This window comes from Malurus melanocephalus, unplaced genomic scaffold, assembly GCF_030028575.1.
Source record: "Malurus melanocephalus ecotype Western Australia unplaced genomic scaffold, MMel_1.1 scaffold_355, whole genome shotgun sequence".
NCBI lineage: Eukaryota > Metazoa > Chordata > Aves > Passeriformes > Maluridae > Malurus > Malurus melanocephalus.
In genome coordinates, this window is record NW_026623587.1 from 443,786 (window position 1) to 462,458 (window position 18,673).

The following is an 18,673-nucleotide window of genomic DNA, read 5'->3' on the forward strand; positions in this document are numbered from 1 at the left end:
GCGGAGCGCTGCGCAGCGGCCGGGCCGGCGCGGCCATGGGGAAGGTGCAGCTCTTCGAGATCCGCCTGGGCGACAGCCGCGTCGTCTACAGCCCCGGCGAGCCGCTGGCCGGCACCGTCACCGTGCGGCTCTCGGGCTCGCTGCAGTACCGAGGTGAGCCCGCGGCCTGCCGTGCCCTGCCGTGCCCGCAGCCCGCGGGGCCACACGGCGGTGCGGGTATCTCGGGGGGGGTTCACGGAGTGCCCTGGCCCGCGGGGCCCCGTGGGGATGGTGCCGGGGAGCAGCCGGGTTCCCTTCCCCGTCTCTGTGGACCGGCGGCTCCGGGGGTGCCCCATCGCTGCTGCCCCGGCTGCCATGCGGCGGCCCGGGAGGGGCTGATGGGAACAACCTGCTGGATTATTTCCTCCTCCGCTTCCTCCTCTTACTTTTTGTCCCTATCCCATAAATAAGCAATGTCCCATTCCCACCCTCTTCCCAAAAGAACCCAGCGCGGGGCTGTGCCACAGCAGCCTGCGGAGCTGGCGGGTGCCCAGGGTGGCAGCGGGAGGTGGTGGAGGAGCTCGGCCGTCTCGTTCTGCTTTCCCGGAGCCCTGCGGCTTCCCTGGGTGCCGGCATCGCCCTCCACCGCCRAGCCTGCTATTCGTGGGTCGGACGGAGCCCGAATGTGTTAGGGTGATGGGAGAAGGTGGGCGATGCCGTCCCCGGTGGGCAGCAGCCCTGCCCCGGCAGGAGGGAGGAGGAGGGCGATGCTGTGTCCTGGCAGGAGCGGTACCCACCCACACTGCTACCGGCACGCCGGCACCGTCCGCAGCGAGCAGCCGTGCTGTAACGTCTCAAATGAACTTGGGTGTTTGAGTTGTGGCTGCACTAGTCTGGGATATGTCCAGGCTGTGTGTGCCAGGGGAGAGACTGCCCGCTGGGCAGCAGCGATCTGGAGCAGGAGGTGTTGCGGTTAGATGTTACTCCATGTGAGGCTGAGGCCATGCTCGTGGCTGGTGCAGTCCGTCAGGACAGAGGGATAGGGCTGGAATGCAGGGAAATTAGGTGCTGGGCTCGGATCATCCAAACTGGGAGCTTCCTCCCCCGCCTTAGAGAAGTCATTCGCATTTGCAAGTCAGCTTCGTGCTCAGTGCKGTGGAAATGTGAACCGATTTGCTGTTTTCCCTGAGGTCTTGCTTGCTTCTCGCGTGTGCATGCTGCTTCCTTTGTAACAAATTATTGGAGAGGGAAAAAAGATCGAGTAATGTAAAATGTGAAATCTCTGTTCAAGAGCCGTCAGCCTGGATGGTGATGCCTATGCTTGCCTGTGYCTTGCTTTTGAGAGCACCTCTCCCAGTTGTCTGTAATAGCTTTTTGGAAGCTTCTGCTGGAAAAARAAGTATCTAGGACAAGTGCAAACTTGTATCCTGTTTAACTCCTGTCAGAGCAAAACAGTTGCAGATCCAGCATTTATCTGCTTGGAGAGTACTCCCAGATGCACTTCTTCTAGCAAATATGTTCTYAATGAAGTCTGGCTGACTTCCCTCCTCAGCCCATCCCATTGACTTCCATTCATTCCYGAAGGTGCTTCTTGGGAGGGACAAGAGTTTGGCCTTGTAGGGTTTGGTTGTGCTGGCCCCTTGTGCTGCCAGCTGGCCATGGCTACACCTTTCTGCTGCCTCTCTAACTCCCATGTGGAGACGACCTGACAGGTTCTGCTCTACACCAGCTCTTCTTTACTTCCTGGTGTTGTAGCGGAGGAGGAAGGGGTCCCTTTGTTCTAGATCTTCTTCCTGCCTYCTTTCTGTTTTGATTCTGAGAATCATCGGGGTGTGTACTACAAGTACAAGTCCTGAACTCAGGAGGGGTTTTGCTGTGGGATCTGGTGTTTGGCACTAGTGCAGGGATTTTGGTGAGAGCTGGGGCAGCTGAACTCTAGGAAAGCTGGTAGAGGTATTGAGCCAAAATCTGAGGTGGGCTCTGTGTGKTTGTTTCTTCTGCTGTGCTGAGGTCACCTGAGCAGCTCTGTCAGGCTGAGTTTCCTGTATAGGGCTTCACAAGCTGGGGCAGAAACTTTCCATTACAGGTGTCTGAACTCACCTAGTTAAGTCACATTTGGATGTGAAACCAACTTCTGCCAAGTACAAAGTGGCTCTTTGCTGTGTGTTCTCCCTCCTGCACTGTGTCCTGTGGTCTCTGGTGTTTAAACCCTCCACACTTGCCTGGGGATCTCTCGGGCACCCTCTTCTTTCTGTATGAAGGAAATGTCTCACCCTCAGAGAAAGAGGCTCATGTAGCTGCTGAAACATCCTTTTTGGTGTAGCAGCAGGTGAAAGAGACCTTAAAGGGCCTACTGAGCCCTGTTGAGCTCTGTGGGCTCAGCAGTGGAGGKATCAGACAACCTGACATGCTCTGGCTTCCTGCTGAGGTGCGGGGAGAGCTGGTGGCATCAACTTGTTTTACATTGTATATACCCCCACATGTACACACKCCTTCTGGGGCCAACTGTGGCTTTCCAGACTAACAAACTGCTCCCAGGAGAAGACACAAAGTCTTCACCCCTGGCAGGTCTGGCCCACAGCGCCAAGGTTTGGTGCTTTCCATTTCCTGAGCTGGGCGAGTCCGGCGCGGTGACTTCTCRGTGCTGTGGTGTGTGAGATCACAGGCGGAACCAGCCTGTAGGTGACTCTTCACACGGTTACTTATGTCTCTTGGAAATTACACCTTCTGAAGGTGACAGTGCAAACAGAGCTCCTTGTGCCTTGCTAAACACTCGAGAAATCTTGGGTCATAGGAYAGCATAGCTGAGGACATACCTTATGGGATCATAAATGTTCCCACTTATGCTGGTATCCCTGCCAGCTCTGCTGAGGAGCAATGAGGGCTGTTCAGGAGAACATCATCTTCAGCTGACCTTGCAGCAGCATAACAAATACTGACTGGTCCTTGGGTGACCTATGTGGAACTTCTGAGGAGCCACACTTCTTCCTGTGCCYGTGCCAGGGTGAAGGACCTACCCAGAAAACTTCCGAGCCTCAGGGGAGAGTGCTGATGGAAACGGAGAATTCCTAATCATTGTGCCTGACTTGCTGGGTAAATCATCAAACGTGTGTGTACAAAGAATAATTAATCTTACAGGAAGCTTGCGCAGGGACAGCTGGAGATGGAGTTAATTTGGGGGGAGGGAGGAGGGAAGCCAGCTCATTTGGAGCAGGGCAGGCAGTCCTGGTTGCTGGCGGGAGCGTGCGGGAACAAAGGCTTGTGCTGCCTGGGGATGCTGGAGCACTTTCCTCTCAATTCTGTGGCTTCCAGGGGCCATGTGGATTATTTCGGTCCCACTGCCTGCCGTTCAGCGAGGCTTCAACMAGCGTAATGTTAAAATAACAGCCCTCTCTGCCAGGTCACCCAGAGTAAAGAAACAGCAAGTGCTTTCCGGAACAGATTTCAGCACTTTGCTGTTCTCCACTCTGTTATTTGGCTGTCCGGGTTTATGCAGGGATGACTTGACTTTAAAATCACTCCCTTGAACTACAAAACTCCAGACACGAGTACCTGTGTCTGTTCATGTTCTAGAAATACAACTACATAATTCCTGTTTCTGCAGAGCAGAAAGCCCATGAATCATAATTTCTTTCCCTGCTCTTAAATGTCATAAATATTCTTACTTCTCATGTGGAGAATAGAGAAAGCTAGTGGTGAAGGGGGATGCAGGGGAGGACACTGGAATCCTGAGCCATGTGTCCAAACTAAAGGGTAACTTCTCTTCCCTAGAAGGGCAGTGGGGAGAAATTTGGATTTGGTGGTTCTGATCTGTGTGTAACCTGTGCCCTTCCTGAGGGGAAGGGATGACACTAAAGGACTCTGTTGGCCACAATTCTCCTACCACTTGACCTCTGATATAGTGGAAAACATTGTTCCTGCAGGAAGGCTATGGCTTGGGAAAGTGCTCAGGAAAAGGTGGATTCAGTCCCTGCATWGTGGTCTGGCTCTATCCTGAGTCAAAAGTTTGTCTGTAAAGRAGGATTTGAGATCCCTGTGCTGGCAGCTGAAGTCACCTGCACACCACTGGGGCAGCAGGCACCCCATGGCTGGTCCCTCTTTTGGGTACAGTGTGGGGAGGCAGCATGGCCTGTGGATCTGAGCAAGGCCCCGAGGTTTGGAAGGCAGGAGCAGCTCCATCGCTGTCCCTGGTGATCCTGGCAATGTCCCATGAGGTTCTTGAGCTGTCTGGTATCCACCAGCAGTGGTGGGTGCCAGGGAGAGGCGAGGCTGGCYCTGCTGCACAGGAATGCTCACGGATGGCTCCACAGCATCGCTCCCGCAGGCTGGATGGCTCCTGCTGTAGGGGAGCTGGATTAACTTTCTTTTCTCATTGTGTGAAGCGAGACAGCAGGGAGCTGTGTGGCCAAGTCTGTCTGAGGCTGGGGAACAAAAGAGGGATTTTTGCTCTCCTGGCTGGCTTGCTGCTGGAGCTCCAACTCCTCTGGAGTCAATAACTAATCATGAGATGGGCTTGTGTCTCTTGTCGCTGCAGTGAGCCGCTCTCGGCCGCTCCCCCCGCCTGCACACTGCTCGTGCTCAGCTGAAAAACTATTTGCTGCTTTGCTTGGCGAGGAGACATGCCACGGCCTCCCATCCCTTGTTTAACAAAATGGGAGGACAAGYGGAGTGGAGTTCTGTCTGTCTGATTTGCTTCCAAGTGTGACAAATGGGGTGTGAGCTTATTCCTTCCCTGGAGCAGTGCAGAGCTGTCAGAGATGTAGCTTGTCTTTCAGGTAGGCGGCCAGGAGGCTCCCTGACTGGGAGGAAGAAGCCTGTGGGTTTCCATCCCTCTCCTCCCGAGGCAGCTCCCTACTCCTGGCTGTGTTGGGAGAGGAGGAGCAGCCAGGGAGGTGCACGGATGGGTGTGCTCCACTTGAGCAGTGTTGCAGAATACTTTGTGCTGMAAGTCATCCCCAGGGAAGGAGTAGGTGTGTAGGAGACACACAGATGCTGTCATTTAACTTGGTGAAGCCTTGCCAGATCTCTCATGACCAGTAAGAGGAGGATGGACATGTGGATCATCCTCTGCTGTCTGGATAGGAGCTGCTCAGCTCCTGGAGTGAAGCTCCAGGAGTGGAGTGGTTGGGCTGTGCTGTGAGGCTGCTRCAGGCCTGATCTGTGCCAAAGCATAGAGAAAGGTGCTCTGCCAGGTATTGGGAAAGGTCTTTTCCTTCTCCTGCTCAGGGCAGCTACTCCTGAAATAGCCTGACAAATGTGTCAGGGGCTGGGCTTTGGTTTGGTGCCTGTTTTCTTGAGGGCTGATTGCTGAGATATCCAACGTACAGCCTTTAGGCTACTGGTGTGACCTCTGGAGTGGGGGAACAGGAATTGCTGTGGAAGTTAATTGCCTCTTTGTTCTGCTCTTAAAATCTGTCACTCTTCAAATCTCTCATGGAGAAATGCAGACTGCTTAGGAGCGGAGAAAATGAGTAAAGGACCAGACTGTTGCCAGTCAGCGGATTTTTGCCTTGTGCACAGTTGTGCCTCTGTGTGCTCAGAGTCCCTGGGTTGTGTCCAGGATCCGAAACAGAGGTGAAATGGATTTATGCCACAAAGATTATCAGGCTTCTGTCTGTTTGTGGTGGCTGTTAAACAGCAACTCTGCATTCCCCACTCTCTGTAGTGGCAAATTAAAAGTAGGTGATGGGGTGCACATGTCAGGTGGGARTGAGGTGTTTTGCTGTGGGTGAGTTTGTGGGTAGAGGCTTTTTACCCAAAAGTGGGCACCTGTGGCTGGGTATTGCTGTGTGCAATACYGAGGGGTGGCCAGTGCCATGGGTTTGAATTGCACGGCTTGAGCAAACTCCTGCAGGTGCACTGGGACCTTGAGATGCTGGATGATGGCAGTGAGAGGATATGGGGTGTCTGAAAGCAAGTATGGAGCTATGTTTGACCCCCTTGACAAGATGAGGGTRGCAAGCTAATGCCAACCTGGAATTATTTGGAGACCTAGTTTAAAAACACCCTGATCTCTGAGCACCTTAATGTTCATTAAAAAATAGAGTTTGTCAGATATCCGTAGCAAGAGCTGCTTCCAAGAAGCATGAATCATTTCTGGAGCACTAATGCTTATGACTTCCACTCCTTTGTTCTCGCTGATGGCACTGTGTTCTCTGTCAGTTGTTCTGGCTCAGGCAGCTCAGAGCAGAGGTAACAATGCTGCAGCAGTTCACTGTTCATCCCTCCCAAGCACACCCTCCTGAATCCCAAATGCTYCCTGCAATAAGAATGGGCTAAAACTGGCTCAGAAGGGAGGAAAGCTCAGTGTGTCAGTAGGACTTGGTGCCTTCTTGATGGGGAATGTCAGTAAGGGACTGAATGCCAGTGCCAGGGGTTCAGCTCAGTCCCAAATGTTCCTTTTCTGTCTGCTTGGATCTCTGAGGAGCCCAGCCTGACCGTGAGCATTGTCTTACCTACTTGTAGGACTCCCAGCACAGCAAGGATTTGTTATTATCTGGTGCTCTGGTAATAACAAGAACATAAGTCATCTTTCCAAACTGATGATCTTGCTATAAATAGAGAATCCAGCTGCTTGCATTGAATGGCATCAAAGAAAATCACAGGAGCAGCTCTTATGCTTAGTGAAGTGGATTCTGGCTGTTTTCTCTGAAGATGCTGGGGTTGGAAGATTTCTTGACAACTGAGACGTGTGAAAGCAGTGCATGAGAGCTCAGCGTGACATGTAGAATCTTCAGCAGGGAGCAGGTGAAGCTAGGATCTCCCATCCCATGCTGGGATCTTCAGCAGGGAGCAGGTGAGGCTGGCATCTCCCATCCCATGCTGGGATCTTCAGCAGGGAGCAGATTAGGCTGGCATCTCCCTTCCCATGCTGTGCCTTCCTGCCTCCCCAAGGAGAACCTGCCTGTGCTGGTACCCAGCCAGGATGAGGAGGCACTAAATGCAGGCTCGCTTTACWGCTTGTAAAAAAGGCTTTTCAGGAAAAAGCACTTGAAACTTCCCGTTCTAGGAGGAGGGGAGCTGGCTCCAGGCTTGTGCTTGGGAGCTGCAGCAGCATTAAATCATTTGGAGGTGTCTCAGCAGTTCTGTGTGCTGAGTTGCGAGTTCAGTGCCTGGACTGGCAGGAGGATGGACCCTCAGTGTGATTCTGCCTGGTTGTGTCTCCATTTTCCTGTCTGTCTCCATGCTCCCATCTCCTCTTCCTGTATGTGGGCTCCAACCCCTCATGCCAAAACTCCTGTTCCCAGGATGGCTGAGCAGCCCTGGGTGTTTTGTTCTAGTCCTCCTGCCATCCTCATGCAGGACACAGGGGTGTGACAACATTGTCTGTGCTGAGTCCTTCCAGTCCCAGGGGTGTCCAACCTTTTCCAGTCCCACCAGATGCTGGGCTAACTTTGCATATGCTGCTCGTCCTCTGGAGAGTGGGTACTGGGGAATTTGTGCTCAGGAGCATCTCTTGAGCCCCAGGAGGGGATGGAGGAGTGTCATCTCTCCTGAATTTTACATCTGCAGGGCTGGCTGTTGCTGAGGCAGGGAGAGCTGTGTCCAGCTATGTCGTGGGTGGCAGTGAGGGTCTGCCAAAATGGGCACCAGCCAACAGGACTTGCAGCCTTACCTCTTAGAAAAGGGTATCAGAGCCTCAGAAGAAAATGTGTGTGACTCAGTCCCACAGCAGAGTCTGGCCCACAGAAGCCCTGGTGCTCTGGTATTACAGTAAGCCTGTTAAGCATGAATTTCCAGAAGTCTTTGAAGCCTTTATTTAGAAAGAGTCTGAAAAGGGAGTAGGCTCTGGTGAATCAACCTCTTTGTGGTGAGTAGGGAAACCTGATCAGTCGGCTGTTTATCTCCTGCAGTGGCTTTTACACCCAGCGTGGAGGGTGATGCTCCTGCGGCGGGGGCACAGGGGCTGTCTGGGGAAAGAGCTCGTCAAACCTGCTCCAGGGTGTGGGAAGAGTGCAGCAGAGCTGGCGGTGGTCGCGCACAGGGCTGTGTTCCCAGGACAGAGGTGTGTTCCCAGGACATCAGAGAGCTCAGYCTCCCTGGCTGCTCCTTTTCCACGGGAATCGCAGCTTGTTCAGCCGGCGAGGTGGGAGAAGGTGCCAGGCTTTGCACTTGCTGGGAAAGAACAATTGAGTTTGTWAATGAGTTTGAAGGGGTGTTTTCTTACACCAGCACCCAGCACATTCCCCCTGGGACCTGCAGCACTGTGTGGTCCGTTGTGGTGGGGTTCCTTGCCCAGTTCTTCCTTTTTTAGACAGCCAATTGTACCAGAATATCTTAGCTCCTCTGGCCTAAAGTAGTGTTAAATGCTGGGTGGAAACCTATTTCACTTTGGGCAAGCTATAAAAAAAGAGATTCTTCACTTGTGTGTTAGCAMTGCTCAGCCTGAGGAAGGGTGGCTGTGGTCCCTGGCTAACTGAAGTGTTGAATGCTGGCAGGTCCTGGCATCCATCAGCATTCCTGYGAGCCAGGGTGAGCTGCTGATTCTGTTCCACTTGTCTGGCTGCATGCTGGGCATCTGGGACTTGCATTCCCTTCCCACAGGACTGCTCTAGGGGCCAAATGCTGAAGATTAAGATGCCCTKACTGCTTATGTATGTACAGCCTTGTTTTGCTTTGAAGATCATAGCTTACTTAAATTCAGGCCTCGCAAAATCCAGCTTGTTACTCARGTCCCCTGAGAAGGATGCAGTAAATTAAATCCACATTAAATTTATTAAAAGAAATCTGTCCTGTGTAGGGGATCATGAGTAAAACTCTTCTTGACTCTGCTGAGATCCTAAATATGAGATATTCCTGTGCCAGGCTCGGAGCTGCAGGCCCTACCTGGAGTTTGATCCCATTCCAGTCCATCCCATCTAAGAACAAGAGAGGCTTCTTCCTCGTGAGTGGGGTGAACAGAAGTGAGCCTCAAATGTAGGTGGAGGAGGAGGGCAGGCACTYCAGTCTCCAAACAGGCCACAGTTTCCCCCTCCGAATTTCTGTCCAGAACAGCAGAAAAGAGAGAAGCTTTTTGAGATTGAAATTTGGCTTCACACCCCAGAGCGATTGAAGCTCCACATAAAATGCTGCCTCCATCTCTCCTCCAGCCTTCTGCTCCCCTGCAACCTCTCTGCTTTTCCTCTCCAATACTTGGAGGGATGGATGTGGGGAGAGGAGGAGGAGGCTGTGAGTGCTGGCAGTGTGGCTCAGGTGGGTGGCTGGCATGGAGATATTCCTGGGGAGCTGTGAGATCTGCCTCTCTCTGCCAAATAGTTTCTCACTGCTGTTTGATCTTGTCTGTTCTCAGCACTCTGGGGTGATTGTGTCTGCCAGCCTGGCCTGGGAGGAAGAGGATGGTCCCTCAGAGTGCTGGGGTGGAGCATCGTTGTTGTCCTTGCAGGACAACCCCAGGACATCACCAACCCCTGTCYCTTGCAGGGCAGCAGGCACTGAAGGAGCAGCTCTGCTGGATGTTTAGGATGGGGGGAGAGTTTTGGGCTCCCAAAACTGGTCTGAGCTTTCTCCTTCCCTGCTTCCTCTGTAGCCACTGCCAGGCCATGTCCACAGACTCTGCTCTGCCTGCCTGTCATGGTACAACCACCTCTGCCCTTGTGGGATCTCGGGCTGAGCAAGCCCACTCCTCCTCACCTCTTCCCAGTCTGTGTGGCTTAGCACTGGGACCTACTGGGTCTGACACTTTAAAAACCTCAAACTTGTCATGGTTTTGAGCAGTTTTGGAGAAAGGGGATTCTGGGGCAATCCTTTCTGGAGTATATTTGGAGAGCGGTGAGGTGGTTGTGGCAGCAGTAGCACAACGGGATCGTGGTTGGATGGGGTGAAACCCCTCAGTCAGGCCCTGTGTGCAGCTGCTGTGGTGTTCCAYGCCTGTTGCTAAGGAGCTGCCTCTGGCAGATCTAAGGCACAGACTTTGTGGCACGTGTTCATCCCTCTCCCGCAGCCCGTGTGGCCTTGTTCACTGGTGAGTTTTCCCCCTGCAGCCCRACATGTGCAGAGCCAGGCTTGTTAMATGTACTCAGCTGAGGATTTAATTCCAGATGTTTGAGATGACCCCCTTCCTCCGAGGGCAGCCAGCATGCTGATAAAACACTGTGATGCTATAAATAAACCTGTCTGCTCCACAAGGGAGAAAAACCTTCAGTTTGAACAGGAGTTTTTTTCTAAACAGGACCCCAAGAGTTTGCTTTCTTCTCTTAGGATGAACAGTGACCCCTGGTTTTGGGGAGGAGCTGGAAAATGTAGGTTTCTGTGTTGTTCTCAGCCTGATGGAAGAAAGTGCTTGCAGAGGGGAAAGGATTAGCCTGCCTGAGAAAGGACTCCGACAAGATTTGTTCTCCTCCTTTTCTGCAGGCACACACCTGCCTAGCCTCCTTTTGGAGATTTCTGCATTGCTGGAATGAGAACATCCTCGTGTTTACACTGCCTTAGCCATACTACCTGCCCCTCCTTATTCTGGGCTGGACTGTGGCTAAAACAAACAAATAATGGTTGTGGGTCACTTTGCCCCTGTGGCAGGGCTGTCACTCCCCAGGGGTTGCTACAGGTGGAGTTTTCCCAGCAGTCTTGAGGGGTTGCTCTAGCCTTCCTACAGTGTGGGGCTGCTCTTGGTGGGTCTGGGCTTCCTGCACGTTGTGTGGGACATCCAGGTGGGTCTTCCTGTCTCAGCCTGGCACTGGACATGTACAGGCAGGGCAACAGGCACTGCTGGCTCTTGGGATGGCATTTGCTGAGCTTGGGTTTGCAGGGCTGGCCCTGCTGCCCTSGGAATCAGCTCACTGGAAGGTCAGCAAGGGAGGTACTGTCCCCTGCATTGCTGTGAGGGGTTTGGCTGCTCCAGCCCTTTGCAGGGTGCAGAGGGGCAAGTGCCAGCCTGGGGAAGGAATGGCTGATGGCAAAGCTTGTTCTTGCTTCTGGGGGCTAAATGATGCTAAAACTTGTGCCACTGCAGAGGGGCTGCAGCTGGGTTCATGCACTGCCATAGGCACGGGGCAGAGAGGGGTCAGAGCAACAACTCCGAATGTCACTGGGAGCCTGTCTGCAGCCTCCGAGCAGAGAGCTGGGCTGSCTGTGAGCTGGGTGATGGCTGGCAGGCTGTGGGAGGTGGGATGTCCCCCTGGGTCGTGGTGAGCAGCAGCCAAGYCCTCCCTGAGCTGCAGGCTGCTGGTGCTGTGAGAGATGCTGCTCCCTGYGTGTCAGCTCCAGACAAGTCACCTCCCAGGGCCCGGCTACAGGCTTGCATTGGAGTTGAGATGGAAAGCAGAGACAACTCTTCTAGACAACTCTTCTCCTTCCACATTAGAGGCCAGACTCCTTTCWTGCCCCTGTGCTGGGCTCCTGGGAAGGAAGATGATAAAAATCTCCCCAGAAAATCCTTAACCTTGTGCCAAACTCGCTGCTGCCTCCAGCACTTGGTGTAAGCTCTGCTCTTGCCTCACTGCCTTGTGAAATGCTCAAGACTATTCGTGTCTCAAGAACTGACAGGATGGACCCAGAAGGATGGGGACAGCTGAGATTTAATTAGAAGCTGTTGGTTTAATTAGTARTGTCTCAATATATTCATGCACCAGGGAGTTGTGTGTCTTGTGAGTTTCCAGCCTTCCTGCTCAGCCCTGAAGTGAGCCCAGAGCTTCTCTCCGAAGCTCTATGGGTGTGTTTCTGTGTAAAGGCAATGTAGAAAAACATCATCCTGCCCCTCTTTGCTGCCTCAGCTTCCTCAGTGTCCATTTTGCATGGAACTTTTCTAGGAATTACCCAGTCTCCACAAACTGAGAGTAACTTGCTCTGCCTGTGGATCTTGCTCTCTCCCAGGATTGCCACTTTCCCAGCACTATCAGGTCTTGCTTTGCTGGCAGTGTGGGTAACCTCAAACCACTTATCTTCATGCAGATCCAGGGTGGAGATTTACAGGGCTGGAGGGGCAAACCCAAACTTGTGATCTTTGTTGAGCCCAGAGGTGGAATTGTGGTACTGTGTGTTGAGGTGACCTCCTGCTGCTACTGTGACAGTYAAGGACAGGTCCCTACTGCTATGCTTTGGGGTGGGGTTGGGACTCGGGAGATCCATCACCCCTTCTCCCAGGGCTGTTTATGGCTCCTGGGATGGAAAATGGCTCATTCCCAACTCACGGATGCTCTGAGTCCCAGCAACTCTGGGTGCTCAGAGGGCAGCTTGAGGGAATCAGTTGAAACGTGGTGATTGCTGTGTGCCACAATTCTGATGGAGAGGGATGAGGGAAGGGGCCTCTGACTTCCCCTGGCTGCTTTCCATGAAATGAAGACTTCTTTGATGCAGACTCACTTGACTCCCACAACTCCCACAGCACTTTTTCTTACCCTGCTCCCTTGTTAGCTGCACCCAGGCGTGCACGAGTTTTCCAGAGGGTATCTCAGTCCCGGGGTGCCCTCTGATTCTGTTATTAAAGCTTGCCCTGGACCCTTGTGAGATCACTGCAGGCACGCAGTGGCTCTGCCATCCATCTCACCCCACGTGTGTAGGGCTGGGCCCCTCCTTCCCTACAGCAGGGACGGCTGGAGCCTCTGGGTCCAGCAGACATGGCTGGGGCCACGTGCTGACCTGGGTAAGCTTCAGCTGGCAAAGTCCCAGGGCTGTTTGTAAGTGGCACTTCAGAGCTCGGCTGCCAGCTCTTCGTCCRCCCTTGCAGAGGACAGGGAATGCTGGGTTGGTCTGTTTGTCCCACCTGAGCTCTGCCAAGTGCAACAGCCTCCACCTCCAACTGTGTCAGGTTGTGTCAGGAGAGGCTYAGGCTGGATATCAGCAAAAGATTTTTCCCCCAGAGGGTGCTGGCACTGCCCAGGCTCCCCAGGGAATGGTCCCAGCCCCGAGGCTGCCAGAGCTCCAGGAACGTTTGGACAGCGCTGCCAGGGATGGACAGGGTGGGGTTGTTGGGGGTGCTGAGCAGGGACAGGGGTGGGATTGATGGGGTCCCTTCCAACTCAGGGTATTTGGTGATTCTCTGAATTGGTTTTGCTGCTTCCTCTGTCCAGCCTAAAAAACCCAAACCAACGAAGATACAGCAGCTCCTTCCCTTCCCCTCTGCCCATACCTGTTGGGGCAGGTGTATGACATAGGTGGTACTTGAAGGCATTGGCTTGGGACTGGGGCTGAGTAAAGCAGGGTGGCCATTGAGCCTCTTGCTGCTCAGCACGTGGCTGGATTTTGGAAGCAGRGATGTGCACACACAGCCTGCCCCTGGCAGAGGAAGGGATGTGTGTCCCGTGCTTTCCTCATGCCCGAGATGCCACACCAACTTCCCTGAGGAGGGCAGCTCACTGGGTCAGGAGAAAAAACAGTTTGAAATGTATGGCTGCTCTCCTTAAATCACCTTGGAAGAACGCAGACGTGCCCAGCTCCTGGCATCTCTATTTTTACTTTGTGCAGAGATGGATATGGCTGAGCTGTCTYCTTTTATTTCCAGCATTTGGCGCATGCTGCAGCGTGTTGTTAAAGATGTGTCTGGCTGGATGCGGAGCTGCCCACTTCCCCGAGTCCCTGAGGGACTGCAGGGGTGAAGGGCTCTTGCCTTCTGCATGGCTTCATCATTCATTGCTTCCCTGCTTGCTGCTCTTTGCCTCCCCCTTCCACTCCCTGCACAGTTTTTGGACTTTGTTTTTTTTTCCTGTGTTTATTCAAATTGGCCTGGGTAAACAGGGAACAGGAGGGAGGTGACTGGGGCCACTGGTAGCACTGGATTCCAGAGGCGTTTTTAATGGGTTTCTAACAACTGGAACTGGCCTATTCTGATGCAGAAACTCTTTTTATTTTCTTTATCCACAGCTTGGCAGTTCTAAGATTTCCTTGGAAAGGCCCAGACTGTGCATTTTGCTTCCTGACAGGCAGGCTGACAAGCTCTGTGCTCAGATGGCTTCATTGCAGCAGCTCTGATAGTGTTGGTTTTGCCAGGTCTGTCCTGACAATGCTGTTTTTAGCTTCCAGCTGCCCCAGAGCCATGTGCCTGAGCTGTCCCTGTCACACCCCCYTGTCCCTCCTCCTGCTGGTGGACAGGAGCCTGGACAAGAGAGAGCCAGGCAAGTCCCCAGTATCTCCCTCTGCCCATGGGATACTCATGGAGCGGCTGATTTCATGATTCACTGCTCCAAAACCTGATTAGGAGTGAGATAAATGGTTTGATCTGTCAAACCAGGCAATTCTGAAACCACCCAAATAACCTGGCCCTGTAGCTGCCAGRCTTTCCTGCTCTGGGGATGGAATCAGGGGACTCTCTGGTTGTCCTGAAGCTGCTGCCCCCAGCATCACCCACCCTGTGGGGGCCTGGGGATGTGCTGGCTCCTCCGTCCTGGGGGATGAGGTGGGATATGGAATCCCTGTATGCAGCCACAGCCCCACTGTCAGCTGTGGGGCWATAGCTCAGAGCTGTTGTCCACCCATTTCCCCCTCAGTGAGGTGGGGGGAGCTCATGCATCTGGAGCAGGTTGGAGGAGATGCTCCACAACAAATCTCTGCCCCCTGAACACTCCAGGGCTCATCCTACGTCTGGTGACTTGGTGTGCCTGGTGATAGAACACTGAGCATTTTGGGGAGCGTAGAAGGAAGGAGAGAGTGAAATTCCTTTCAACTTGGCAGCTTGAAATGCTGCTTTCTGTCCTTTGGGGCTGGAATGGCATGTGATGGTCAGGGAATGTGCCTGGGAGGGCTGCCCTTGGTGGGGATGAAGGACTGGAATCCCTTGGAACCCCTGAGTTCTCCCTCCAGGGACTGTTCCTGCTGGGCTGTGGCCATGCCAGTTTGGGATGTCAGCTGACAGCTTCTGTGCTGGAAAACTCCTTAGCAAGCCATAGAGGGATTTTTGGACGCCGTCTGACTTTAACCCTAACGCTAACCGTGGCAGCAGGGCCCACCAGCCAGGGGCTGGCTCTGAGCGTCAGACTGCAAACCCACCGCCTCTGCTGGCTGAGTCTGCATGCCGTGGGAAGGGAGCTGGGCCAGTGTGTGTTCCTGAGCCTTCCACCCACCTGCCTCCCTGGAACAGGAGAGCCTCGGCACCGCAGTGCAGCAGCGGGCTGCAATTAGAGCCTGGCGGCCCCTTATCTGGGCGTCACAACAGATGGTGGTGATCTATAAACTCCTGTGCTGCAGGAGGGCTGAGGGGGAGCCTGCTCAGGGGCTGCTGCTCCTGAACATTCAAGGATGTTCAGGATTCAGTGTTCACAAGGATGGGAACATTCCCCAGTCTCAGTTGGGTTTTTGCTTGCTCGCATCTCCTGTGTGAAAATGTGGGAATGGAGCGGGTGAGTCTGGTGGATTTGATGGATCCATCTACGTAATGGGGGCTAACTCAGAGCAGGACAGGTTTGTTGTGAGCCCAGAGATGTGGCAGTGTGTCCAAGGTGGGAGCATGAGAGCTGGTGTGTGGGTACACAGGATGCCAASCTGCTAAAACCACTCCCTGCTCCTGATGCTGAGAGCCCTCCATGGCTTCGGCTCTGCCATCTGGCAAAAGAGAGTTTTAGATGTCACCTGTGAGGGTGGGGAGAGTTTGCTGTGATGGTTCACCTCAGGAGGGCACCTGTGTCTGCTCAGGTGTGCTCTGTGCTGTGGTGAGGTGTTCCCATCCCAGGCTCACCATCCTGTTCTTCCCCTGCCTTGGAAATGCCGAAGCACATCACAGACACAAACAAGCCAGTGATGTGTCAGCATCGCTCCTCTGTCGATGTTTGCTTAATGAGAGTTGGCGTCTGGAGCTGCTCATCCTTTGTCCTTGAGTGTAGAACAACACTCAGACTGCAATGGGCTCTTCATCTCAYGGTCCTGATCAGCTGTGAGGGCATGGTAGGACATCTGATGGGGGGAGGCTGCTCTTCCTCGTGGGATTGCAGACTTTGAATCTTGAGGAGCTCATTCTACCTGGCTGCATGTAGCAAAGCATCCCCTCACTGGGACTGGGGTAAGAGTTGTGTGTTCCCCTGGCAGAAAGGGCTGGATTTGGGGTTCTTTCCGCCCTGTCTTGAGTCAGTGTGAAAGGCAAGGTCACACTGGCCAGGCAGGTGCTCTGGAGAGCTGTTTGAGGTGGATGCAAGCAGCACAACTTGCAGCTCTCCGTGTTTGGGTAGGTGGGTGGAAGTGATGATATCAACAGGGCTGAGAACACTTGTGGATGGGAGGGGGAGAGCTCGAGGCCAAGGCAAACCAGCCACCTGCTTCCCAGGGAGATGCTTCCTGTGGATGCAGCTGGAGTACAGGGCAGCAGATGGGTCAAACAGGGAAAAATTCTCTCTGGTGGATCCTGTCACCTTCCTGCCCGCAGAACTACTCACCTGACAAGTGGGGTAAGGGAGTTGTGCAGGCTTCTTTAAAGCTCTTGCAGAATCTGATGGGATTTGGGGTGGGAGATGCTGAGGCTGGGGCAGCCCTGAAAGCTCTGTTTGTGCCACGACAGGTCTGCTATGTCCTCCCTGCGTGGGGGTAGCACTGCAGATCATCTCCTGCCATGCAGCAAGGCCGGTCTGTCACGTCTGCCTGTCCCTGAGGTCCAGTGTCGACATCAGAATCTAATTTCAACCTGCTGAGTACTGGCCAAGCCTAACTGAAAATGTCTGTGGGGAGCTCCTCGAAGAGCCACTTAGCTCTTTTGAGCCTCACTGCAGGCTGAGCTCTGGGGTGACTTTCTCCAGGCAAGGCACAAACACAGCTCAAATGACTGTCCTTGCTTTTGGGAGGGTYGGATGGCACCTCTGGCTGTGTGGCTTTGCTGTGTCTCTAGCAGAGGAGGAAGCCACTCCCTTGGAACTGTTTGGCTGCTGGGAAGCGACGTGTGTATCAATATTTTGGAGATCCTGATGCAGGACAAATGTTAATGGGCAAAGTGCTTTTGCTGCAAAGCTTTGCAGTTGAGACTGAACCCAGGATTCTTGAGCAGGCTCCCAGGGATTGGGAATGTCCTCTGAGAGCAGCAGTGCTGTGAACTTGAGCTTGTCCAGGCTGTACTGGGTGGTCCAACTCTCTGCTGCTGCTTCAAACCAGGCTGTACCCCCTGTTCAGCTGGGTAAAGGGCAGTGACAAATGTGTCCCTCCTCCCAGGGACAGTGGGGCACTCGGGCTGGCTCCCTGTGGGGTGGGAGGCAGCTGAGCCCTTGGCTGCTCATCCCTGTCTGTCCAGGGACASCCAGGGCACTCCAGCCACAATGCCAAAGCTGGTGCATGTTTTGGGAGGGAACACTGCTTCATTTGGGGGAAAACTAGAGAGGTTTATGTGTCAGGAAGTTGGAATCCCTGCGGAAAAGGGCTTTCACAGTGCAGGGAAGCCAGCTCGAGGACTTCAAAGGTGATTGTATCAGGGAATAGCACGGGGATAGCAGGGAGTGTGCAATAGTGCTGGGAATGCTGGAAAACATGCTTTTGGAATGAAAGCATGACCTGATTCCTTTGCTCCATTTTCCCACCATGTGTGTGTTTTCTGGAGGCACTGCTCCTGCACAGCACAGTACTTACAGCAAGCCTGGACCTGAGRTTTTGCTTTCTCCCCATGCTGATGTGTGTCCTGTCTCTCCACAGCCATCAAGGTGAGCTGCATTGGATCCTGTGGGGTGTCCARCAAGATCAACGACACAGCATGGACTGTGGAGGAGCAGTACTTCAACAGCACGCTGTCCCTGGCAGACAAAGGTACGGCCCAYGGAGGCCTGGTGGAGACCTGTGGCTCTGAGATGCTTTACAGAAATGTGTCACCAAGACTTCAGCATCCCCTCGGTGTGAAATGCCCCTCACAGGCTGCCTTGACCTGTGCACAAGAGGATGGGAACTAGTGTTGGAGACTCTAAGAGCTTAGCAGGAGCCGTGCAGAGAATGATCCTGAGCAGAACTTGGCAGCCACTCTGCAAACCCTGCTGGCATCCTCTGGCCCCGGGCTGCCTGAAGCAGGGCTGCCAGCAGTGCCTGCTCTCCTGTCTCCAGGCTCTGTGGGTTCACCCTGCTCCGCTGCCTGCGGGTATTGTTCATGGTGGTCACTAAACACTGATCAAAGCTCATCAGCAGGAGCCAGTGGTTTGCTCTGAGAGGGACATGGAGGTGTCACTTGTGCTCCAGGAAAAGTCCTGGGAGYATGGCAGGACCCGCCTAGGACAGTCACTCCTGCTCCCGGTGAGATGGACAGAGATAGCGATGGGGTTGTATTGTCCTGTGGGTAAAGTGACACCAGCAGCCTCTGGGGGATCTGGGCCTGAGTGAATGCTGTCTTTCTGCTATTAAATAGGTCAGCCTTAGCACAAATAATTCATGCTGTGCCCTGGCTCCTGGTAAAGTCAAGATGTGCCAGTATTCACCTGCTGAAGGCAGTGGCTGTAAAGGGAACATGACAAAAGCCCAGGGTAGCAGGATCTCAGCCCCCTGATACAGGATCTCAGCCCTCTGATACAGTTTTATCTAACAACAGGAAATGGGTAAAACTGAAATGGCAGTTTCTGCTAGCTCAGCGAATTTCCAAGCAGAGCTTTTAGCATCGAGGGGAGACTGAGCTCATCCTCACAGCAACTGGTGAGAGTGCTGCTTGCTCTCAGGTCCCTGCCAAGGGAGACAGTTGGCTGACTGGCTCTTGGCTCATGGCCTGGGGRCTGCAGTCAGAGATAAACTGCCTTGGAGGGCAATGGGAAAGGTTCCTGCCCGATTCTGGATGTGCAGAGCACAGAGAGCCCAGCTGTGAATGCTGGGGGGTCCAATCACA

General features: G+C 53.6%; 1 protein-coding gene across 1 annotated transcript in view; it reads left to right on the plus strand.

Annotated features, from left to right (window-relative positions):
* The first annotated feature begins 6 nt into the window (after positions 1 to 6).
* Positions 7 to 18,673, plus strand: part of ARRDC1 (arrestin domain containing 1) — a 35,523-nt gene continuing 16,856 nt past the window's right edge. The window contains exons 1-2 of the mRNA XM_057378337.1: positions 7 to 153; positions 17,509 to 17,619. Of these exons, the coding sequence (XP_057234320.1) occupies positions 36 to 153; positions 17,509 to 17,619 (229 nt within the window). The 5' untranslated portion in view covers positions 7 to 35. The remainder of the gene's footprint in view (positions 154 to 17,508; positions 17,620 to 18,673) is intronic.